General features: G+C 44.6%; 1 protein-coding gene across 4 annotated transcripts; it reads left to right on the top strand.

The window, feature by feature from the left end:
* The first annotated feature begins 594 nt into the window (after positions 1-594).
* On the top strand, positions 595-24,421 carry SFT2D1 (SFT2 domain containing 1). 4 transcript variants are annotated; one of them, XR_010117160.1, is made up of 9 exons: positions 638-801; positions 14,072-14,158; positions 14,731-14,813; positions 15,922-16,003; positions 18,088-18,123; positions 19,567-19,625; positions 21,106-21,188; positions 21,265-21,294; positions 23,888-24,421. XR_010117160.1 is itself a non-coding variant. In XM_055269442.2 (8 exons), exons 1-8 carry the CDS (start codon positions 739-741, stop codon positions 23,925-23,927), a joined length of 480 nt encoding a protein of 159 aa, XP_055125417.1. In that variant the 5' UTR covers positions 595-738; the 3' UTR covers positions 23,928-24,421. The 4 variants fall into 4 exon arrangements, 1 of the variants encoding a protein (XP_055125417.1); XM_055269442.2 differs by lacking the exon at positions 21,106-21,188 and having other exon boundaries at positions 595-801; XR_008654931.2 differs by lacking the exon at positions 21,106-21,188 and having other exon boundaries at positions 21,189-21,294.
* Positions 24,422-25,343: the final 922 nt, after the last annotated feature.

Here is a 25,343-nt window from a genome sequence, read left to right as displayed (position 1 = left end):
AAGATTTCACTCTTTCAAACTTCTAGCTGACCAGTGAACTGAGTAAAGAAATAGCTCTCACAAGGGCCAAGGAGTGAGGCAGCCTCCTGCTATTTCTCCCGAGACGGTCTGAAATACAGCTCCTCGCTTTAATCCTGAGGCAGATGTTTTTGTCTCTGGATGAGGAGACCCAGCTGCGAGGGCTGGCGACGCCCCCAGGGCCACCTCATGGGTGGCAGGGCGTTCTTCGGAGCACGGCCACCTGCCCGCAGGAGCCCTCCGCTCTCCGATTCCGGGCGAGCGAAGGCGCATTCGGGGCCACGACTCTGGGAACCCGGGGTGCCGCGGACCCGCCCAGCAAGGCCCCTCGCGGGGTCCGCAGGACGCCAAGTCTGCAGGGTTCAGTGGTCGTGCCCCAGTCGCGTCTACACTCAACGGCTGTGCGCCAGCTGTGGGCAGGGGGCTCCACACCCGCGCTGTGTCCCCGCGCGTTGCCACCGCGCACCTCGCAAACAGTGGGAAGGGATAGCCCCACCACCAGCGCCCACTCGGCGGACTTCACGGACCACGACAAAGCCTGAGAGAAAGGCCGGTGAGCATGCGCCCATTGCTACGGCGGCCGCCCTGGCCGCGCTGACGCACAGGAAGCGGGCGGGACCGGACTTCCGGCTGGTCTGCTGCGATTCGGGATCGGGGTTTCTTGGTAGGCGTCAGGGGCAGGCAACAGAGTGGCGGCCGCTACGGCCCTGGAACGGGGCCATGGAGAAGCTGCGGCGAGTCCTGAGCGGCCAGGACGACGAGGAGCAGGGCCTGACCGCGCAGGTAGCGAACCTGCGTCCTCGTCCAGTCCCGGGGCTGCCCGCTGGCCCCGGCCGCACTGAGGACCGGCCGAGCGGGTGGGGTGGGTGCGAGGCTGGGGATCTGGGACTCGTCTGCTCGGCCGGTTGATTTAGGAGGGCTCCGCCTGCTTCCCGAGTAGAATTTGAGAACTTTCCAGTTTTCCATGGGGTCTACTTAAACCCACTTTGAGACCCACCCTCCGATTCTCCCATCTGGCCTTCTGACTCAGGAATCCACTAACGTCGGCCCTCGCTTTGCCAAATAATCCATCGCTCCCACGTACTATTTGGTTTTCTGAGCCTGGTGCGGGCTCTGGCCTCGGGCTGTGCAGCGTAAGTAGCTATGCAGGGCGTTTATCCTGCGAGCTGCAGTGAGCCAAGACCCTAAAGCTTGTTGCATCTGTTTGTCTCTGGAGGTAAAGGAGGTGTTATGTGTGTGTTTGCTGGGGGGTGATCTTTTGGAAATAGGGAGACTGGAGGAAAAATAAACAGGACATTGTTAAGTGAAATAATATTGAATTAAAAATTTTCTGTTAAGGCAGTGAGCCCTGGTAGGAGATTTTTTTTTTTCTTAATAAAAGCCCTTGTGTCTGCGCCTTACCAGCCAGACTTGATAAGGGTTACTTCCTCCAGCAAGAAGGTTAAAAGTAGCAGTGGAGCAGGAACTGCGGTGTAAGTTTTTTTGTTATTGCATGCGATTATATTGCATGTTATTGTGTGCTGTCGCAGAAGTTGGACGTTTAAAATTGAATTGTGTTTCATAAGGATCTTGTTTGTCCCTCCTGACTTCCTTGTCATTATGCTTACTCAGCACTTCTTGTGAGTAGAGTTCTGGGTTACAGTTTTGGGTTCAGGGAGTGTAAGACAAGTATCAGTTCTCATTGCACTCTGTAACTCTGTATATTACCACAGCCACATGTGGCCAATTAATTTTTTTTTTCAAGATGGAGTCTTGCTTTGTTGCTCAGGCTGGAGTGCAGTGGCGCGATCTCGACTCACTGCAACCTCTGCCTCCCGGGTTCAAGCAATTCTCCTGCCTCAGTCTCCTGAGTAGCAGGGATTACAGGCACCTGCCACCATGCCCTGCTAATTATTTTGTATTTTTAGTAGAGATGGGGGTTTCACCATGTTGGTCAGGCTGGTCTCGAACTCCTGACCTCAAGTGATCCGCCCACCTTGACCTCCCAAAGTGCTTGGATGACAGGCTCGAGCCACCGCGCCTGGACCAATTAAATTTAAATTAATTAAAATTAAATAAAATTTTACATTCAGTTCCTTAGTCACAGCAACCACATTTCACGTGTTCAGTAGGCACATGTGGTTAAAGGCTACTGTATTGAATAGCACAGATGTAGAACATTTGCATTGCAGAAAGTTCTATTGGACAGTGCTACTCTAAACTTTGGAGATGCAAAGGTAATATCACTTATCTTGAGCCCACTGTCTAGAGGGGAGAAAGATACGTGGAGAAGTAATCAATCAAAGATTAGAGTGACTGGCTGTATAGACAAGTGCTGTGAGTTCAGAGGAGGTGATCGTTCATTAACAAATATTCAAGTTCCTGCATATGTTTGACATTGTTCAAGATGCAGGTGTTAATAACAGTGACCAGTGCAAATACCTCTTTCACATGGAACTTAAATTTTAATTGGAGGAAACAATGAATAAACAAGTATATAATGTGTCAGACAGCCACGGAAAAAGAGCAGGTTGAGGAGGTTGGGGTTGCCATATTACTTAGATAAGGCCTCCCTGCCAGGGAGCCACGTGAGCACAGCTCAGAAGAGCTGCTGGGTATCCTGTGAATAAAAGCCTCCAAGGCAGAGGGCCCAGCAGATAGAGTCCCGAGTGGAGTGTGGTCAGCATGTTCAGGGCCAGTAAGGAGGCCAGAGGAGCTCTAGCAGTGGGGCAGAGAAGAGGGACAATTGTAGAAGAGAAGGTGAAGCAGGAAGGGGGATTCTCAATTGTGGGGTTCTCATAGGCCATAGAAAGGATTTTAGCTTTACTCTGAGTGTGATAGGAGGCCTTTGGGTTTCGAGCAGAGTGGTGGTGTGACCGACATGGATTTTAAAGGATCACTCTGGCAGCTCTGTGGAGAACGAACTGTAGAGGCAAGGTTAGAAGCCCAGAGACTGGGCTGGAGACAAGTACAGTTGTGCTGGCAAGAGATGACCGTGGCTCGAATCAGTGATAGAAGTGGTTTAAAAAGCAAAAAAGCCTGTTTAAAAAACAAAAAGCTGGTCAGATTCTGCAAATGGTCTGAGTGTACAGCCAGCAGGCCACACTGTTGACGGATTGGATATGTGAGAGTGAGAGGAGGCAAGGATGCCTCATGGCGTTCGACCTGAGCATCTGCAGAGGTGGAGTTGCCATTAAGTGACTGTGGGAGGAGCAGGTTCAGAGAGGAGAATCATTTCAGTGTGGACGTGAAGTCTGAGATCCAGGTAGCATCCAAGTGGAGATGTCAGGAAAGCAGTTGGACGTAACACGGTAGAGTTTGTGGGAGGAAATAGGAGAGAGATGAGATCGTCAAGTAGAAAACAGATGAGGTCCAAGGTTTGACCTCTGGTTTTCTCTGGTGTGCAGAGGTTTAGAGGATGAGCAGAAGCCGGCAAAGACAGCAGAGAGGCATGGCGAGAGGAGGAGGAGGAGAACCAAGAGAGAAGGACGCCCCAGAAAGTGAGGGAAAAGAGTGCTTTAGGAAGGGGAGGGGACCCAGTACTGTTGATGGGTCTCAGAAGTTAAGAAGAGATTACCTGTGGAGGTTATCAGTTGTCACTTCCACGAGAGCAGTCTTGGTGGCTGGATGGGGACAGAGGCCTGATTGAAGTCAGGGGAGAATAGAAAGAAGATGGAGATGGTATGGCCATCTCAGTGATTTTTCCTGTGGAGCAAAGAAGTGGGTGGCAGTTGAAGGATGCAGTGGGGTCGGGGAACATGTCATTTTCCCAAGGAAAATACTGGATGTTTCTGTGCATTGGGAATGGTCCAGGAAAGGGGAAAATTATGGTGCAGGCAAGAGGAAATTGTTGCTAGGGGGCTATTGAGGAGTGACTTGGAAAGCAGGTTTCTCTAGGGAGGAGGAAAGGGCAGGAAGTGGCAGTGAGGAGGGAAGACACCTGGCTCACTGCCTGTCCAAGTGGTACAGGATTCATAGGGGAGAGCCCTGGCCCTGGAGACTAAATTTCAAACCTAGCAGGAGGGTGAGAGGATCATCAGAGAAGAGGATGAGGACATAGGGAGGTTTGCTGTTGGTTTTTGGAGATGGGTAGGAGATGAGATGGGATTAAAGGCGCACAGACCTGAATGGGGTGAGGGATGACCTGAGAGTGTTGCACGTCTTGTGCAGCAAGACGTAACCTGGATGGCGGGCACGGTGGAATTGGGTCTTGACAGGGATGGTTCTAGGCCAGTTGAGGAGTTGGGCAAGGCAGTGAAGGTCATAGGGCAGCATCCTGACATCCAGGCTGCGTCGTCCTCCTATGGAGGTGCTTTGAGCCCCGGGGAGAGGCACGGTAGCCAGAGTTCTGGGACCTCTCCTTTGAGATGTCTGGGAAGAAGTCAAGGAGGGAGAGATGTTGAGCCAGATCTTAGAGAGTTGATCATATTCCTCCCCTGATCACATCCTTCAGTGACTTCCTGCAGCACTTGAATAAAATCCAGATCCCTCCCTTGGCCTCTCAACCCTGCACTGCTTGTCGGCCCGCCTCCCCACCCTCTCCCCAGTGCTTGCCTTGCCCGGCCCTCTTTCTCCTCCTCAGTTGGAGCCATTTTCTTCTGCCTGGGAGACCTGGCAGTTGCATTTCTTTTTTCTGGAATGCCCCTTCCTGGCTCTTTTCAGAGTTGGATTGGTCACTTCCTGATGTCTTCACTTGGTCACCTCTTTAGAGAGGCCCTTCCTGACCCAGTTACTCTGCCCCTGTTTATGTCCTTAGTAGAACCTGCCTCATTAGTTTATTGCCCATTTTCCCCCATCTGAATGTAATACGCTAGGTGCTGTCTTACTCCCTTCTGGGTATGTAGAACCTACCAAGTACCTGGCGTCTAATAGCTGTTCATAACTACTTGTTGAACAAACAGATGAGTGAGTCGTTTGGATTTGGGTAACTAAGGAGAGGTGAGGGCATTGGCATAAGGTAATTGTTGGGAGTTAGATGACAAGAACATAATGCAGGAACATTCTACAGAGTTCTCTTGTGGGAGCCCCTACTAACCCCTGCTGACAATTGCGAGATGTCTTAGTCCATTCAGCCTGCTGTAATAAAATACCTTAGACTTTGTGATCCATAAACAACAGAAATTTATTTCTTACGGGTTTTGAGGCCAGAAGTCAGATATCAAGGTGCACTCATGGGTTCTTGGTGAGGCCTCCCCCTTCCTGGTGTCATACTGTTGCCTCTGGTTATATCTTGACATGGCAGAGAGCAGAGAGCTTTAGTCTCTTTCTCGTCTTACTAGGGCATGGATCCCATTCATGAGGACTCCGTCCCCATGACCTGATCATCTCCTGAAGGGCAATCTTCCAGTACCATCACCATGGGGCCGAGGATTTCAGCAAACACTCAGACCATAGCACGCGGGTTGAGACAAGTCATTTGCTTGTTGACTGAGTATTTCATATTTACAAATGGCATTCATTTATCATGTTTCACTTTAAAGATCACCACGTGGAAGATGGTAATAAGAGAAAATGCCTAATATACAATTTAAACTCTCTCTGCCTTTCCCGCTTAGAAGATTTTGAATATACCTACCTTATCTGCTCCCCTCACTGTTCCCATGGTGGGTGTGGGTGAGGTGGTTAGGGGGAGTGTAGAGAAACACAAGGAGGAAGCTGTCTTTCCAGCTAGAAGGAGCCAAGGCAGCAGAGGAGACCCCCAGCAGGAGCAGCTGGCGAGGCGGGAGGACAGTCAGGAGAGCCGGTGGGACGTAGGAGTTGAAGAGAACACTGTAAGCAGGAGGGAGTGCCAAAGGGTCCTGTGCTGTTGAGTTGGAAAGGATACTGATGTTTCAAAAATGTTCCTTGGAATTAAGGACATGGAAGTGACTTGTGTCTGCAGGGTTTCAGCCAGGAGAGGGCTGAAGCTAGAATGGTCAAGGTGAGCTTCCCAACCACTGTGCTGGGCATGTGCCAGCCGGGGGTCCTGTCTACTCCCACAGCCTCAGATAAGGATTACTGGGAAATAAGGCACTGGGCTAGGAAGGGAACATGAAATTTTTACATGAAAAAGTGTGGTGTGCCGAAGGGCCTGGGACCTTGACTGCACCTCCCCAGGGGCTGCACTGCCCGGGCTGTGCTCCAAGTCTGGTGTGCAGAGGGAGCTTTCCCCGGAAGGCCTGCCTGCTAGAGCCTGTGTAATTGCCTGTGGCCAGCCCCAAAATCACTCACAGTGCTGTGGTCTGAATGTCTATGTCCCCCCCCAGAATTCCTATGTTGAAACTTAATCCCCAATGTGATGGTATGAGGAGGAGGTGCCTTTGGGATGTGATTAGGAATGGGTTTCATGCCCTAATAAAAAAGAGGCCCCAGGCCAGATGCAGTGGCTCATGCCTATAATCCCAGCACTTTGGAAGCCTGAAGCAGGAGGATTGCCTGGGCCCAGGAGTTCAAGACCAGTCTGGGCAACATGGTGAGACCCCGCTTCTACAAAAAATTAAAAAATTAGTTGAGCGTAATGGTGTGTGCCTGTTGCCCCAGCTACATGGGAGGCTGTGGTGGGAGGATTGCTTGAGCCTGGGGAGTTGAGGAAAAAAAAGGATCCATTGCCCTTTCCACCGTGTGAGGACTCAGAAGGTGTCATCTGTGAACCAGAGATGCCTCACCAGACGCCAAATCTGCTGGCGCCTTGATCATAGACTTCCAGTCTCCAGAACTGTGAGAAATAAGTGTCTGTTGTTTATAAGCTACCCAGTCTACCATGTTTTTTTAAGAGAATTAAATAGTTTATTAGCTACATACAATTATGGATGATACACAGGCTTCATTCCCATCTATAATGTTATCTGGTACCATTATTCAGTTTAGATATATTGCATGGGATGTGCCAACAATCATTTTTTTTTTTTTTTTTTTTTTTGAGACAGAGTCTCGCTCTGTCTCCCAGGCTGGAGTGCAGTGGCGTGATCTCGGCTCACTGCAAGCTCCCCCTCCCGGGTTCATGCCATTCTCCTGCCTCAGCCTCCCGAGTAGCTGGGACTACAGGCGTCTGCCACCACGCCCAGCTAATTTTTTGTATTTTTATTAGAGACAGGGTTTCACCGTGTTAGCTGGGATGGTCTTGATCTCCTGACCTCGTGATCCACCCGCCTCGGCCTCCCAAAGTGCTAGGATTACAGGCGTGAGCCACCGTGCCCGGCTAATCATTTTTATAACTAATAATTCTGTGATTTTGCTTGGGTGATCCCCTTTAGTGGTGAACTTCAGGTCACAACAGTAACTGTCAGTTCAACTACACCGAGCTCACTGAAGACAATGGCTTCTCCACCCGAGCAGAGTGTAAATAAGTTCCAAGTAGAACCTGGCATCACCCTGAAGGAATTGACTTCACACTCTTGGGGGAATTTACCAAGATGTCTTCAGAGGAGACTAACTTTACACAGCACATTTTTAAAAAGGATACATTTATTCAGTGTCATGATCAGACTATTAACATTTAGCAATCAACAGCATGAGTGCAAAAAATTACATTAAAACCCTTTGTTGGAATGCTTGGTACTTTCCACAGAACAGAAACTAAAATAACCTGTTAATAAAATTAGTCACAAATACAGTCCTGGAGTTTTTTGCTCATACACATGAGTATTGTCTAAAACATCTTTGTAGCAGCTGGGCTCTGCCGCCACTGTACTTGGCTGACTGAGTTCACAAATCTCTTGTAACCTGTAGCTTCCCTGTCGCTTCTCTGGCTCTCCTCTCCTGCTAAACTTTGTTTCCTGGCAGTGATTAAAATCTGCCAGTGCCATGGCTACTGCTGCTACTGGAACCACCATAGCCACCTTGGTTTTGTGAACCCGTTTATGCCTGGTGTTCCCTTATTGGAGTGCTAAGCATGTGGGAGTTATTTATGTTCTCCTGTTCAAGGTCATTGCCAAGGTCTGATTTTTCAAATTCAAAAAAATGCAACCTCAGGCATAAATGGGTTAAAATCTTCTGCCAGTGCCATGGCCACTGCTGCTACTGGAACCACCATAGCCACCTTGGTTTTGTAAAGTAAAGTAAAGTTTGGCAAAGTATTGTTCTCCATCACCGTAAGCGCCAGAGCTTCTGCCTCCAAAGTTTCGTCCCTTTATAAATTTGAAGGCTGATTGTTGTAATTGCCAAAATCATTGGAGCTTCTACCACCTCCAGAATTGATTCCATCATTACCAAATCCATTACAGCCATCCCTGCTGCCACCGTATCCACTGCCACCGCTGTGGACAGCTGCCACCAAAGCCATCATGACGACTGAAGTTTCCTCCATGACCGAAGTTGTCATTCCCACCAAAACCACCTCCACAACCACCACCAAAGTTTCCAGAAGCACTTCGACCTCTTTGGCTGGATAAAGCACTAGCCATGTCTTGCTTTCACAGGACTTCCCTGACTTCACAGTTGTGGCCATTCACAGTATGGTATTTCTGAGTAACAGTCTTGTCCACAGGGTCGTGGTTGTCAAAGGCTACGAAGGCATAGCCCCTTTTCTTGGCACTACTTCTGTCAGTCATGATTTCAGTCACTTCAGTTTTTCCATACTGTTCAAGATCTCTTAGGCGATGTTCTTCAGTGTCTTCTTTAATGCCGCCAACAAATATCTTTTTCACAGTTGGGCACCTCGTCTTTGAGAATCTTCTCGAGACAGCCCTTTGGTTCCACAACTCTTCATCCACCTCCTTCACAGTGGCATACAGGACAAACCCAAAGCCCCCAGAGTGCTTGGTGCTTGGATCTCATGACCACAGTCTGTGAGCGTTCCCCATTGCTCAGATTGGCTTTTCAGGTTCTCATCAGTTGTTTCAAAGCTCAGCCCTCCAGTGCCGAGCTTCCACAGTCAGCCCTGCAGTGCCGAGCTTCCACAGTCAGCCCTCCAGTGCCGAGCTTCCACAGTCAGCCCTGCAGTGCCGAGCTTCCACAGTCAGCCCTCCAGTGCCGAGCTTCCACAGTCAGCCCTCCAGTGCCGAGCTTCCACAGTCAGCCCTCCAGTGCCGAGCTTCCACAGTCAGCCCTGCAGTGAGGAGCTTCCACAGTCAGCCCTCCAGTGCCGAGCTTCCACAGTCAGCCCTGCAGTGACGAGCTTCCACAGTCAGCCCTCCAGTGACGAGCTTCCACAGTCAGCCCTCCAGTGCCGAGCTTCCACAGTCAGCCCTCCAGTGAGGAGCTTCCACAGTCAGCCCTCCAGTGACGAGCTTCCACAGTCAGCCCTGCAGTGACGAGCTTCCACAGTCAGCCCTCCAGTGAGGAGCTTCCACAGTCAGCCCTCCAGTGACGAGCTTCCACAGTCAGCCCTCCAGTGAGGAGCTTCCACAGTCAGCCCTGCAGTGACGAGCTTCCACAGTCAGCCCTCCAGTGACGAGCTTCCACAGCTGTTTAGGCTCTTTGGGAGACTCTGACTTAGGCTGGGGTACAGTGGTGTGATCTCGGCTCACTGCAACCTCTGACTCCCGGGCTCAGGTGATCCTCCCACCTCGGCCTCCCAAGTAGCTAGCACTACATGTGTGTGCCTCCATACCTGGCTAATTTTTGTATTTTTTGTAGAGATGGGGTCTCACCATGTTGCCCAGGCTGGTCTTGAACTGGGTTCAAGCAATCCGCCTGCCTCAGCTTCCCGAAGTATCAGGATTACAGGCATGAACCACAGTGCCTGGCCTATGGTATTTTTGGTGTAGCAGCCAGCACATAGATTTTTAACCAGGAGCTGGATCCCTTACCCAGCACTTAGAACAGGCACATAGCAGCACTCAGTATTTATTGAGCCAGTTAGTGGATGGATGGATGAATGAATGTATGAGTGTACAGAGGCTGGAAGGTGAAGTGAAGTAAGCTTTCTGTTTAAGATGGGAGGGACTTCATCATGTTTAAAAGTTGATGGATGCAGTTTTAGAGAGTGAGAACATGTTCACTAGGGGGAAAAGCCCAATAGCATAAATTTCCTGAGCAAGTAAGGGGTTGGCTGTAAAGCAGGGTGGACAGGTGGATCTCAGCTCTGTGGGAACCAGGAAAGGGCGAGAGCATGGGTGTTCTTAGTTGGTAGGTTTGCTGGTTTGGTAGCAGCAGGAAGGTGAGGGAGTTCGCCCTGATGGCTTTGGGTTTCTGTGTGTGAAGTAGGGGAAGTTGTCTGCTAAGAATGGAAGTGTGGGGCAGGAAGTGGAGGTTTGAAGTGGTTTAGAGTAAGATGCACGTTGAGATAAAGCAAGAAGCCTTAGATCGCCAAGCAGCAATGTGCAGGCCATGGTGGGGCTGATGAGGACTGGCTCAGGACCCCCCTGCCCTGTGCCTGACTCCACCCAGCGGGCTCAGCTCAGCACCTCCTGGAGCAGGCGGAGGGAAACTGCACTCCGGTGGGATTTTACCAGGTGGAGGCAGCGGAAAGGGAATTTGAATGTCCTGTTGAAGCCGCTGAAAAAAAGGAGAAGGGCCGGATGAGTTCAGGAGGCCAAGGAGTCAGCACGGTGGGAGCCAAGGAACCAGCCTGCTGCCAGGAAGAAACGGGTTGGAGAGCGGCAGCCTGAATTTTGGCGATGGTGTAATTTCGAGCAGAAAGACTGCCCTGAGCTGGGTCACTGAGTGGAGTGGAGGGGAAAGGCCAGTGGAGATTAGGGGATGAGAAACAGAAAGGCCAGGCTGCCCACGTGGACGTGGAAACCGTGCCGGATGCTGCAAGGATCTGGGTAGGCCCCACGATCAAGAGTCCTGAATGAGGAGGAGAAAGAGGGTGGCTCTCGAAAGTGTGGACCCCAGCAGCGGGTCTGGGGAGCGGGCAGGTCTGCCTGGAATGGGCCTGAGGGTCTGCGTGGGGGGAGCGGGCAGTTCTGCCTGGAATGGGCCTGAGGGTCTGCAGATGTCTTTTTCTCACTTGTCTGCACAACTTTGACTTTTTATACCCACTGCTATTTTGAAAAAGGAGTGGGAGGAATGCTGGGTTCAGTGTCATCATTAGTGGAAAGCCACAAGTGTTTGCTACATTTAGATGGCAGAAGCCCAGGGGCAAGGCTCAGGTCCTTCTAGCTGTGCTGTTTCCTGGCGTTCTGTGGATTAGAGCTGTTCCTCAGCTTCTCCTTCACTTAAAGGGGTGGGTTTCGGCTGCGCTATGGGACCCACTCATTCAGCCTTCATGTTGTTGCTGCTAGTACTACATTTTCCTCTATTATGTTTCTCACCTGCTTTTGTAAAAAATTAATGAATGAGGTTCTAGTTGCAAGCAGTGCTGTGTTTACTGTGGCGGGAATAGGGGGAGCAGCCCCTGCTCAAGGGCCTGTATTCTCTTGGCTTCCTTTTCCTGTGGTAACAGATAAGTAAAATGATTGATGGTGGTTTGGGGAGAGGAAGAGGTGGCAATTTTATTTCTTTTCTAAGACTAAGAGATTAACAAAGTTGCTGGTTTTGGTGGGATCGCTCCTGATTGGTGGTAAAAGAAAGCAGCACATAAATGCTTATTATGATAAGCAGGCTGGGTGCAGTGGCTCATGCCTATAATCCCAGCACTTTGGGAGCGGGTGATCACTTGAGGTCAGGAGTTTGAGACCAGCCTGGCCAACATAGTGAAACCCCGTTTCTACTAAAAATACAAAAAATTAGTCAGGCGTGGTGGCGTGGACCTGTAGTCCCAGCTAATTGGGAGGCTGAGGTAGGAGAATCACCTGAACCTGGGAGGTGGAGGTTGCATTGAGCTGAGATGGCACCTGAGCAACAGAGTGAGACTCCGTCTCAAAAAAATGCTTGTGATAAGCAGACGGCAGGGTTCTTTCTGTCTCCTAGTTGGAAGATGCACTGCCAGGTTTTCTTTCATGTTGAAGCATTTCACAGTTTTCCCAATTAGGAGTCAGGAAATCTGCGTAGTTGTTTCGTATCCTAGACAATTTGCAAGACTTGAGACAAATCATTTGATTGTGGATTGAATATTCCATGTTTACAAGTGGAAATAATTTGTCCTGCTGTTTTGTTTTAAAGATCAATATATGGAAGATGGCAATAAGAGGAAAAAATACCTACTATTATACAAATAGCTGTGCTGTTTCCTTGCTGAGAGAAAAACTGGCTATTGAAAAGCAGCGATTGAACTTGTGAACAATGGGGTGATTTGAACTTGTAAAAGAAGGAAAAATGCATGCTTTTTCCTCTCACTAAATCCTCACAGCATTGTGGACTCACACTAACCTTTAGAAATCATTATTCTTTCCATTTTTAATTGACAAATAAAAATTGTATACATTTATTATGTACAGTGTGATGTTTTGACATATGTATACTTTGTGGGATGGTTAAATGAAGCTAATGAACATGTCTCCTTTTTTTTTTTTTTTTTTTTTTTGAGACGGAGTCTCGCTCCGTCGCCCAGGCTGGAGTGCAGTGGCACAATCTCCGCTCACTGCAAGCTCCGCCTCCCGGGTTCATGCCATTCTCCTGCCTCAGGCTCCCGAGTAGCTAGGACTACAGGCGCCCGCCACCTCGCCCGGAGAATTTTTTGTATTTTTAGTGGAGATGGGTTTTCACCGTGTTAGCTAAGATGGTCTCCATCTCCTGACCTTGTGATCCGCCCACCTCGGCCTTCCAAAGTGCTGGGATTACAGGCGTGAGCCACCGCGCCCGGCCCCATTTTTTTTTTTAACAGATCATTTACTATGTGGTTCAGTCTTTCCAGTTTATTCTGGCCTGCGTAGTTAAAATATACTTAGTGTGTATTCTTCCTGATCAGTAAGAATGAAATTTAGATGTTTTTATAGGCAAGTTGACTCTTTGTTTAAAACCAAGTGTTTAGTTTTGCCATAAACAGATGACATTGCTGGAAACAAGAATGTGAATTAAAATAAAACTTAAAAAATATTTAAAATGTGTTAAAGAATGATATATGTTTCATTACAGAATACTTAGTTATTTTTATCTGCTTTTCATGCTACATAAGGATTCACAGATTAATCTCTTGAGGTAAGGAATGTAACCAAATGTATTTTGAGCTGTTGCATATAGAACTTTCTCTTATTTTTCATTATTCTTGAAAATATAAGCATGTAGTCTTATTTTTAAGTGGATGTGGTAGTATAAATTAGAAATTTAAATTTTGGAATATAAATCCTTGCTGTGTATTTCTAGTTTCTTGCACAGCTGCTGTCGATAGATACTTTTTTAGCCTTATTTGGAAAATATATTTTAATAGTATAATTAGTAATCTGAGTGTGTTTATTTCACCACCACTGTGTGCTGGGTTATCATACTGTAGAAAGTAGACATAGTAATTTCTACTTTTTTCCCCACATAATTTGGCTAGAATTTGCATGGTATATAGGCATGCTGTTGCTCTAGAATAAATGATCATTTCACAGTATGTTTTTACAGTGGTGGAGGATGGGCCCAAAGCTTTCATGGGTTGGATTGAAAGCTTAGAATGGGTACCCTCTGGTGTGTGCTGTGATGGTCTCTGCTGGGGCCGCTCAGGCTGCCTCCTATAGGTGGTCAGCGCCCTCTACCCTCAATGGGGTGCAGTCACCCTACTCCACCCCTGGCCTGCAGCCAATGACCGGCCGAAGAGAGGTGGCATGTAGAAGGCCAGCCTCTGCCTCACGGCAGGACTTGCACTTGCACTGAGTGCAGATGCACTCAGGCTCTGCATCTAGAAGCCTGAAGAATTCGTCCTACAGAGGCTGAGAGAACAGATAATGAACCCTGTGTACTCTTTCCCAGCCTCTACAGTTTCAGTGTTTTGCCTGGCCTGTTGCATCTGCCCCCTGTATTTTTTTAATCTTTGTGTATTTTATAATATATCTTATATGTCATTTTATCCATATCAGCGTATATCGGCTGTCCCTAACAGATAAGGACTTTTGTGAAACATATTATCAGACTTAGCAAAATTAATGGTTATTCCTCAGCATCATCTGCTACCCAGACCATGGTCATATTACCCTTAACAACCGTGGAATCTTAGTATTCTTAAATGACACTATGATATGCAAAATAAATGATTCAGACTATATGTTAAAACTTTGCTTTAATTTAGTATAAAGAATCAGATTGGTAGTGAATTAAGACTATATTCTAAATTTTCCCATTTTTTATTAAGGTCCTGGATGCCTCATCCCTTAGTTTCAACACCAGATTGAAATGGTTTGCCATCTGCTTCGTATGTGGCGTTTTCTTTTCTATTCTTGTGAGTTAAGGCTTTATATTGTTTAATAATTTTTATTTTGTATTAGACTAATAATTCCATTTAGTACCAAAAACAAATGTCCTTTACTAAATCCCTGTTAGACTATTTTGGTGGAACATATTTATTGAACTGAAATAAAGGGGTAGAGATCAATGAAAATACATAGAAATTAATATTTTGGGGAGTTTTGTGGATAGTTGAAATAATTTAAGAAAAATTTATCAATGTGTTAAAAGATCTGGAGAGTCAGTGATTTAGATGTTTACTACCTTTTCATACTTGCCATTTAGCATGAAAATTTAACTTGAATAGACTGAGATTTACTGGTAAGCACAAAGTTTTGTTATGGCTCATTTATATATGTTAGTGCAAATAGGAAGAAGATTCAAGTTAGTGTATAACATTGAAATTAACTATTTTTTCTGTGTAATCAGACTAGACTTTCTACAAGCAGATTTGTATTTAAACACATTATTACATAATATTGTATTGTATTACTGCAGTAGCACATTTATATTTTATCCATTAAAATCATAAAATTATTTTAAAATAACTATAATATCTTAACTTAGGGAACTGGATTGCTGTTTCTTCCGGGTGGCATAAAGCTTTTTGCAGTGTTTTATACCTTCGGCAATCTTGCTGCGTTAGCCAGGTACGTTTGGCTTCTCAAAATATCTTGTTTGCTCTTGCTACCAAATTTACCTTTCTAAAAAGCACTTTCCCAGTAGGATGTTTATGTAGTTCTGTACATACTGTGAATTCAGCCACAGGATTTACATTCATTAAATAAATATGTATTGACTGCTGCTATATGCCGTCTCCCATAACAGACGGTATTAGTGCTAGGAATGCCAGCCTTTGTGGGGCACTTAATGTGTGTCTGGGACTGTTCTAAGTGTTTTATATGTATTATGACAAGCTTGTGAGGTAAGCAGTATTATCATCCCCGTTTATAACTGGAGATAATAGCACAGAGCAGGGGAGTCAGTGCTGCCCATGGCGATGAACCTAAATCATGGCCGAGGTGGGAATCCTACAGACAGTGGGCTCCGGAGCCCAGGCTTGGAGCTGCTGCACTCTAGGCTTTGCTCTTGTGGAGCTTACATTTTAATGAAGAAGATGTTCACACAGTACGCCAGAAAAAGATCGGATGGCGTTGGTGCTGTGCAGAGAATTAACACAGGGTGTGGCAGTAGTGACAGAGGGCTACTTTAGATTGGGAGTATAAGAATCCGTCTTTGAGAATCTCTGTCGCATCTTTGGGTTGTTGTTTGTCTTAGCCCCTGTTATGCTGCAATAACAGAATACTGTAGACTGGGTGACTTAAGAAGAATAGAAATTTTTCTCACAGTTGGAGGCCTGAAGTCCAAGGTGAAGACACATCCATCCTGCTGATAGATGCATCCCCCAAGGGAAAGATCCCTGTGTCCTCCCAGGGCAGAAGAGGAAAGAGCAACCCCCAGGCAGCCTCTCCTCCAAGGGCCTTTGATCCCTTTCAGAGGGAGGAGTTCTCACAGCCTAGTCCGGTCTTCATACTACCACACTGAGGACACCTACATTTTGGAGAAGACATCTTCACACCATAGCATTTCTATTGGAATAGTTGTAAAGTTTCTTTATAAAGTTAAGGAAAAAAATTTTTTTTAGTGAGAAATTTTAATTAAATAAACCAACAGGGTTTCTTTTTTAAAAAAGTAGTTTATTTTTGCATAGCCAGATAAATTAGTAGACCTGTACCTCAGTTACTTTGTTTCAAACAGTACATGCTTTTTGATGGGACCTGTGAAGCAACTGAAGAAAATGTTTGAAACAACAAGATTGCTTGCAACAGTTATTATGCTGGTAAGTAAATAATACATTTTTAAAACTTTTATTGAAGTATTCTTTGCACTGTTATTTTATGAATAATTGCCTTTTATGTATGTATACTTCTTGTGTTGAATATAATAATTATATCCGGCCGGGCATGGTGGCTCACGTCTGTAATCCCAGCACTTTGGGAGGCCAAGGTGGGCGGATCACCTGATGGCAGGAGTTCAAGACCAGCCTGACCAATATGATGAAACCCTGTCTCTACTAAAAATACAAAAATTAGCCTGGTGTGGTGGCATGCGCCTGTAATCCCAGCTACTTGGGAGGCTGAGACAGGAGAATCACTTGAACCTGGGAGGTGGAGGTTGTAGTGAGCCAAGATCACACCATTGCACTCCAGACTGGCCAACAAGAGCGAAGCTCCATCTAAAAACAAAAAAAAAATTATATCCTGTGTGGTTATAGAGTTCAGATGGTACAGTATTGTCTAAGACTACTGGCTAGGTAAAGCCTGCTTCTGTTGCGTATATGGAATGGTGTAGCTGTGTATTTAAATGAACCCTAGAGCTGAGTGTGCTTTCATTTTTAAGCCCTGCCGATGGTTTCATAAGGGATTGTTAGTTTGTACACTTTGGAGGGTGGGCATAGACACCCTCTATGCTGAGGGTGAGATTTAGCATCATTTGTCATCTGACTTTTGTCCCTTCTCTGTGTGCCAACTTGACAAATTCTAACAATACGGCTCCCGTAACAGTGTCTTTAAATGTGCCTTCCATTACATTGTGGGTTCTGTCCACAACTCTCAGGTCATCACTCTTATTATCTTGAGCCTGGTAGATGAGAGTTTACACTTTGGCTAGTAAGGTTGTTTCCATTCTCATACATGCTGGGTGTTCAGCTGATCATCGTTTTGTGTATTGTGAGCAGGAGGGGGACCCAAATCTCTTCTGCATCCTGCCTCTGCCTCCTAACTCACCTGGTCTGTGTCTCTTGTGGATTTCTTTTGCCTTCAAGCATTTATGATATTTAAAGAATTTAAATACTACCATTATAACTATTAACATTAGCTTTCCAAACACAGCTAACCTATGTTAATTTGTAAGGAAATGTTTGTTAACTCTAATCTGCCTGGCAGTCTTCTCCCATCTCCTCACTAGAGTAAAAACTCATTTTTAGCTTTATTTATTATGTCTTTATTCAACTTCATATTTTCTTACCACTTTTATAATCTCCAATTATTTTGAATTTTCTATAATAGCGTATGTATCAACATATATATAAACATTTAACTTTAGATTACTAAGAAATTATATTTCACTGTTAGAATATAAGTAGTTTATATTCCACTAAGATTTTAGTTAGATTCGTTTTATTTAAGAAATCCTGGCACGATTCGTTTTATTTAAGAAATCCTGGCACTTATCCCTCCACCTTTTTAGTAACATACTGTACCTTACAAAAACACACATCATGTTGAGAGAATGTGGGAGCGTTTGAACATATAAGACGTCTCCCAAGGTGGAGCACTTTGTGTGGTTTGATTTGCTGCCACATAAGATCACGCCTAGTAATGGTGGTGAAGAGGCTGTGCCACATAGAGCCTTCCACGTGCCAGCTTCTAGCTCAAGCCCATCACGGATGCACTCTACCTTATTCATTACAACAGCTTTTTAAAGCAGGTAGGTAGGAACTCTCCTCATTTTAAAGAGAAGAAAACAGGTTTAGACAAGTCCACTGACTTCACCAAGGACCCTCAGATAGCAGGCGTCAGCTGGGATCTCTTTAGGTCTTTACAACACCACACCGCCCACCTCTCGCATTCACTCCCGTGCCTGCTTGCTTTCATGGGGATGTGGAATGATCGGAATGATCATCTTTCAGTTTACTTAACAGATTAAATTATTAGATGCTTCCAACTTGCCAAGGAATATTGCAGTCATAGACTTTAAAGTAAAATAATACTTACAGAAAATAGAAGTAAAACTAGTCAGCTGTCTTCTTACTGTTGTTCTATAGTATATTCCCTATGCAAATGAATGCAGATTAGTTTATGCATTTTCATTAGGCTTTTGAAAGGATCTCAAATTTATAATCTACTCTTTCTTCCCCTGTAGCTGTGTTTTGTATTTACCCTGTGTGCTGCTCTTTGGGTAAGTTATGTCAGCCCTACTGGCTTTCAGTTAACTGTGTGCCCCCCCACCCCCAGCTGAAGTGTCATCACACCATTATGTTAAAATAGCTCATCTATTTTTTTAAAAACTCTCTGAAGATTAGGTGTTCCTAAAATTTGACATGTTAACATCCAGCTAGTGGCTAAAAATGCCATAGATTCTACTGTCTACAGCGTAGAGGTAGTCAGTAGACACACATGTGAACACATGCTCACCCACCCAGCTAGTGGCTAAATGTGCCATAGATTCTGCTGTCTACAGCATAGAGGTCGTTAATAAACACACAGGTGTGCCCGAGCTCACCTGCTTGTGGGCCCGGTTGGCAAATCTGACAGTGCCCGGTGTGGTGAGGGGCTGTGCTCTCCACCATGCAGCTGCAGGGGTGCACTGTGACTCTGCAGTGGTGAGGCAAGTGCGCTGCCGAGTAGCAAGGTGTGAAACCAATAGAGAGGGCCGGGCCGGAAAACACAGTAACAACAAAGAGAGGAACTGAAATCATTCTCCTACCCTGTGGAGAAGGTTAACAGCTCCTCATTAGCCTTTAAAGAAGTCACATTGTTACAATTCCGTTTACTTTTTGGTCTTCCTGATTCTACATCATATTTTTCTATTGTGCTCAACCTATTTCCCAAAAGGGTTTGAAGCCGTTCTTGAACTATCAACAAGAAAAGTCCTATTTTAAAGAAGAAAGGGTAGATATTTTAGACATATTCTATCAGAAAAATTCCAGTTTTTTTTTTTATTTTGATGATGTAAGGACAGGACTTTAGTTATATGAGGTTGATTTACGTGTCATTTCTTAATGATGAAAGAATATTCTTAACTTGCACCTCTCTATAAAACATTGATTTTTGGTTTTGGAATTGCCTGTTTACTTATAAACAGTAGATTGAAGATAAATAAGTAAAAAAGCACTGATGGACAAGGAATTCTCAAAATATTTTAAAACAACCATGGAAACTGTTTATATTATTCCAGAAGATCACAATAAAATACAATTTTCCTTCAAAATATCGCTCAAGGAGCAAATGGGAATGAGTAAAATAAGTCAATTTCACATGGGGCATATAGATCTCAGTGGGATTTTAAATGTCGATTCTAGATAAGTTAACATTGACTTTAAAGACCTAACCACCTTTAAAAGTCTAATGTTTTCAGCCTATGCACAATTGTTTCAGTAACATTTATTTAAAGTCATTTATTTTGCAGTATTTAAATTAATGGATATAGTTTTAGAAAGGAAATGTATTTTTTGGATTTTAAAGTTTCAGATCAACTGTATCTTAAATTTATCACACTAAAATTTAATGAAGATAAATGGAGCCATCATCTACATTTTTGAAAGAGAAGAATTAAGTTTGATTGAGAAAGATGTTCTTAAAACTTTGAAACTCATAATTCCTCTGTTTTTGCTGTTGTTAGTGGCATAAGAAGGGACTGGCTGTGTTATTCTGCATATTGCAGTTCTTGTCAATGACCTGGTAAGTCTTTCCTTACCCTAGTAAAATGTTAAAATTGCCTGAGATGTGACAAGCATTTTGTTTGGAACCAGTAAAGCCCTAGCATTTCGTCTGGTGTTTTGGAGCCAGACAGGCCCTGCAGGGTCAGAGGAGGGGAGGTCTGGGATGAGTCCTGTTGGACTTGACAGCGTGGCTCAGTGGTACTGTTAGGGAGAAGTATGGGGTGCTGTGCTCGTCTAGTTACAGTGATATGTTCTGCCTTTTTCTAATGTGAGAAAGAGAAATAATAAGAAAAGTAGGTGATGCCATGTGAATACATAAAAGTGAGACCAAATCACAGGGTGAGACCAAGGGAAGATGAGTTTACCTGCATTCTCCACTCTATTGCTGGATAAATACAAGGTGGAATTTATCCTAATGTTGACTCTGTGGCCCTGTGATATCTGGAGATGTCTTCTGAATTGGCAGTGATTAAATACTTCTTAAGTTACTGGTTGAGCATCCCAAATCCAAAATGCTTCAGGATCCAAAACTTCTTTTTTTTTTTTTTTTTTTTGAGGCAGAGTCTCATTCTGTCACCCAGGCTGAAGTGCAGTGGCATTATCTTGGCTCACTGCAACCTCTGCCTCCCGGGTTCAAGTGATTCTCCTGCCTCAGCCTCCCAAGTAGCTGGGATTACAAATGTGAGGCACCATGCCCAGCCCAAAATCCAAAACTTCTTGAATGCTGACATGGTGCTGAGATTTGGTTGATACTCAACCAGTAAATGTAATGCAGATATTCCAAAAATCCAGTATCCAACACATTTCTAGTCCCAAGCATCTCAGATCAGAGATGCTTCACCTGCACTGCCTTTCCCACTCCACTTTTGTGAATATTCAGTCGTGCCCTGGTTTCTGCTCAGACTCCCCTCCTTGTGGCCTTTTTTCGCACAGTAAGAGTTCATCTGCATAAAGGCCATAAATATCTGGGTGGTTGATTAAACGTGCCCTACAGCTCCTGCACTCTTCTGTGTTAGTGAAGAGTGCTTTTCCTTTTCCTTCAGAGCAGCTCTTGCTTCCTAATTTTTGCTTGCTGGTTTTGCCATTTTACATTCCTCTTACTCGACGTTACCCAGTTTGGGATCACCTTTCTTTTGGCCCCCTTTCTACTGACAGATGAAACACCAATGAATGTTAAATGTAATTCTCTGTGTATCTCAAATTCACCATAAAATGTTCTTTACTCTTTTTCACTGATATGTAAAGAAACTTAATCTCTTGGTTATTTTCTCTAGTATTTTGCCTTTTATTGCCTAATTTGTACCTAATAATTGATTTATCCCTAAAGGAGACTATAATTATCAGTTGTGGTACAGTTTCTATTTTATTATAAGAAGCTCAAACTTTAGCATGCACCAGAATCACCTAGAGAGTTTGTTTAAAGTGCAGGTTGCTTGTTAAAGCAAGCTTGTGATTTAGGAGATTTAAGGTAGGACCTAATAATTTACATTTTTAACAAGTTCCCAGATGATGCTGTCACTGCTGGTCGGGGTCACACTTTGAGAACCACTGTACAGTCTCATGCTGCTGTATTTATTATAAGGTTAGACATGGCCTTTTGGCATAAAGAAAAACCATCATTCAGATGAAGATTCAACATGCTTGAATATTTCTTGCAGGTATAGCCTGTCGTACATCCCATATGCAAGGTGAGCTTGTTTGAATTCTGTCTTGTTTCTGGTTCTTTACTTATCTTCACACAAATACATGAATTTAAGTAATTTTTACATAAAAATACTATTTAAACACTTTTTTTTTGGTTGATCTTAATTTCCTAAAAGGAAATAAATATATTTTCTTTTTTTGTTTTTTGAGACAGAGTCTCGCTCTGTCAGCAGGCTGGAGTGCAGTGGCATGATCTCGGCTCACTGCAATCTCTGCCTCCTGGGTTCAAGATTCCCCTGCCTCAGCCTCCTAAGTAGCTGGGACTACAGGCGCATACTACCATGCCCGGCTAATTTTTTTGTGTATTTTAGTAGAGACAGGGTTTCACCTGTTGGCCAGGATGGTCTCAATCTCCTGACTTTGTGATCCGACCGCCTCGGCCTCCCAAAGTGCTGGGATTACAACCGTGAGCCACCACGCCCAGCAATAAACATGTTTTCAATGAGATGAATAGAAGCTTGCCATGATAATGTCTGTATGGACACGTTTTGGCGACATGGAGCAGCTCTGTGGGGAGCATCCTGCCACCCTGCTGCCTGGTGTGCAGTAGGGAATGTGGATGAGATTCTGGACCCTTCCATGGCTTTAGGGGTTCAGAAAATAGGACACAGAGACTCCAGGAAAACAAATTCTACTTAAGAAAAGGAAGTTAAGGCTGGGTGCGGTGGCTCACACCTGTAATCCTAGCACTTTGGGAGGCCAAGGCAGGCAGATCATTTGAGGTCAGGAGTTCAAGACCAGCCTGGCCAACATGGCAAAACCTCGTTTCTACTAAAAAATACAAAATTAACTGGGTGTGGTGTGGGCGCCTATAATCCCAGCTACTCGGGAGGCTGAGGTGGGAGAATCACTTGAACCCGGGAGGCAGAGGTTGCAGTGAGCCAAGATCACGCCACTGCACTCCAGCCTTGGTGACAGAGCCAGACTCCATCTCAATAAAAAAGGAAGTTACTGGGAAAATGAGGGCTTACACATAAATGCTTACTTTTAGTCAGCAAGAACATTTTAGTTGTATGTCAAGAGGTAACCGGCATTTTAAAATATTTTTCCAGAGAAACGTATTTATTTAGCCGTGGAGGAGAAAACAAAACTAGTTCCAATTTTAAATCTGATAGATTTAGAAAAAGATTCTGATGAGGCACAGCTTTGCCTGTTTGTGAAATTCAAAGATATGTTATATATTTAAAAACAGCAAAATTGTCTGTTTAATACAAACAATGAAGGAAATTGGTAGAAATTTTATTTTTATTCCACTTCAAATGTATGATTCTTTCTGATAGATATTTACAAGGAGAAAAAGCAAAACAAAGTTAGCTACAGGTGAGAAAGCTGCTTAACAAGAGTGTGCAAGGGTAATTTACCATGCATAGGCGCTTTAGAGCAAGGAGACCTCCAATACTTCTTGGTGCCGAGGAAAGGACCTCTAGACGTGATGTCCCCATACAAGAGGCTCTGAAGAGATGGCAGGACTTCAAGAAAATGACCAGCCTCTCCAGACACAGAATCCTGCACTCGAGAGCAATAAGCAATGTACAGATTTTGCCTATAAGAATTTTACTAGTGGATATTTTTTATGGCCTAGGTAAAAGCTTTTTTAATGAATGAAAGTATCAAGTAATAACAGTTTTGGAAGAGAATATGAAAGGTCACACTTTAATCTTCTTTTAATTCTGAGGATTCAGTTATAAACATTACAGTTTTAAAACTCAGTTCATTAGTTCTTTTTTTTTTTGAGATGGAGTCTCATTTTGTCACCCAGGCTGGAGTGCAATGGTATGATTTCTGCTCACTGCAACCTCCGCCTCCCGAGTTCAAGAATTTCTCCTGGCTCAGCCTCCTGAGTAGCTGGGATTACAGGCACGTGCTGCCACGCCCAGCTAATTTTTGTATTTTTTAGTAGAGATGGAGTTTCACCATGTTGGCCAGGCTGGTCTCGAACTCCTGACCTCAAGTGATCCACCCGCCTTACAGGCGTGAGCCACCTTGCCTGGCCTAGTTCTTTTTAAAAATTAAATCTTTGGGCCGGGCATGATGGCTCATGCCTGTGATCCCAGCATTTTGGGAGGCTGAGACGAGTGGATGGCTTGAGCCCAGGAGTTTGAGACCAGCTTTGGCATCATAGCAAGACCCTGTCTCTACAAAAAAAAAAAAAAAAATTAGCATGGTGGTGTGCCCTATAGTCCCAGCTCCTTGGGAGGCTGAGGTGGGAGGATCTGCTCACGCCACTGCACTTAGCCTGGAAGACAGAGGGAGAACCTGTCTCAAAAGGAAAAAAAAGAAAAAAGTTAGATCTTTTGTTAGGTTATTTTTGGTATTTAAACTTATTTCTTTGTACTGAGATCAGTGTATATGCCAGTAAAAATTTCTTAAGATAAATACCATGTCAAAAATTAGCAAAATGTTTTCAAATCTCAGCTCTTAATCTTAAATGATACTGAACAAAGTTTTTGTTAATCAAAAAGTGTGTTGGAGCATCATTGAGTTCTGTTAAAAAAGGTGATTTAGCAGGAACATTTTCTGCAACTTTGCTCTTGAGGAATATTATATTCTGTTTTTTTCCCTCTTTTTTTCCACCAGGGATGCAGTTATCAAATGCTGTTCTTCTCTCCTAAGTTGAAAATCAGAAACTCGTGGAAAAGAGTACTTGAATGTTGATACTCTATGTTTGGTGAAGTTTGCTTTTCCCCATAAAATACTCCAGAAACAACTGAAGTGACAGTTGAAGACCATTTTGTACTAAGTCTCATTTTGTTTACTGGTAAAAACTACATGCTTGATTAAACCATTAAATGCTTGTAACTTTAAATTCATTATGTGTCATTAATACGCTTTTCCAAAGATAAGATTTTTAATCACTGCCAGTTGTAAATTATTTTTAGCCAATTTTTAAATCTTTTCAAAACAGCTTTGAAATGTGAATATTTAAGGGTAGACCTGTGCTGCAAGATAATTAAGCTTTTTTGGCTTTTAAAAAAGTCTGCATTTTTAAGTTTTTTTTTTTTTTACTTTAAATGTGAAACTTATTTTAAGCTAAAAATTGCTTATTATATGTAATAAAAATGATATATAAATCTTTACAATTTTGAAATAAACCCATCCTTGGAAAAATAACATTTTCTGAATCAAATTTATAATATTTTAAGTGACTCAATTCAATAATATTTAGTTTAGGCACTATACAGTCTTTCTGTAGAAAAATGAGGAAGATACAGTCTCTCCCCTAAATAATACTGTTAAGTACAAATTGTGAGAGATAATGGGACTGACAGCAGAGCCCATTCCAGGAAGTGCAGGGGGAGGAGGTGAGGCGGCATTGGCTGTGAAGGTGTCCGGAGAAGTCAGGCCACCGGACAGTAGTGGCAGCAGGAAGCTACCTTCACCCCAGGCTGGAGGAGACGCAGAGAGGGAGGAGAACTAGCCAGCGCCCTCCTCCTCCCCGCAAGTCTCCCACTGGTTGTCCTGGTCTCCTCAGTTGCCAGGGAGAGGCAGATAGGTGGGTGCCAGCATGATGTGCCAGCAAGAGGGAAGGTGGCTCTATGTCTGTCCAGGGTAGGGAGAGTTAATAAAGAGCATACAACAAGGTAATGGGAGCAGCACTTTCTGCACAGTCAGCTTAGAGGAGAGCTGAGGGGGGCGTCCCTGAGGGGCAGAAGGGCTCCTGTGTAGCACCGGGTGGTGGTGGCCGGACCTTGTAGTTGTTCAGGTCATTAGGTGTGGCTGGGGTGGGGAGGGAGACGAAGCTGGCAGGGAGCCAGGGTCAGGCCTTAGGACCCTGGAAATCAGGCACGCGCTTGGAAAAGAAGGTGCAGGAAAAGAGTGAGTTCTGGTGAGTGGGCGGACACTGTGCTTGGTGCTCAAGGAAGATGCAACAGACGTCCTTGTCTTCAAAGACTTTACGATTGTGGGGGAGACAGACATGTTCCCAGTTGTTATATGAGGTGTGGGGACTGGGGCTTCAGAGATGTCCACAGGACTCTGCGGGCGTGTGGAGGACAGCTCACCCAGCCACAGGGGCGTGTAGAGGACAGCTCAC

Source organism: Symphalangus syndactylus, chromosome 2, assembly GCF_028878055.3.
Source record: "Symphalangus syndactylus isolate Jambi chromosome 2, NHGRI_mSymSyn1-v2.1_pri, whole genome shotgun sequence".
NCBI lineage: Eukaryota > Metazoa > Chordata > Mammalia > Primates > Hylobatidae > Symphalangus > Symphalangus syndactylus.
Note: the sequence above shows the minus strand (reverse complement) of the source record. Positions and strands in the feature narration are given on the sequence as shown.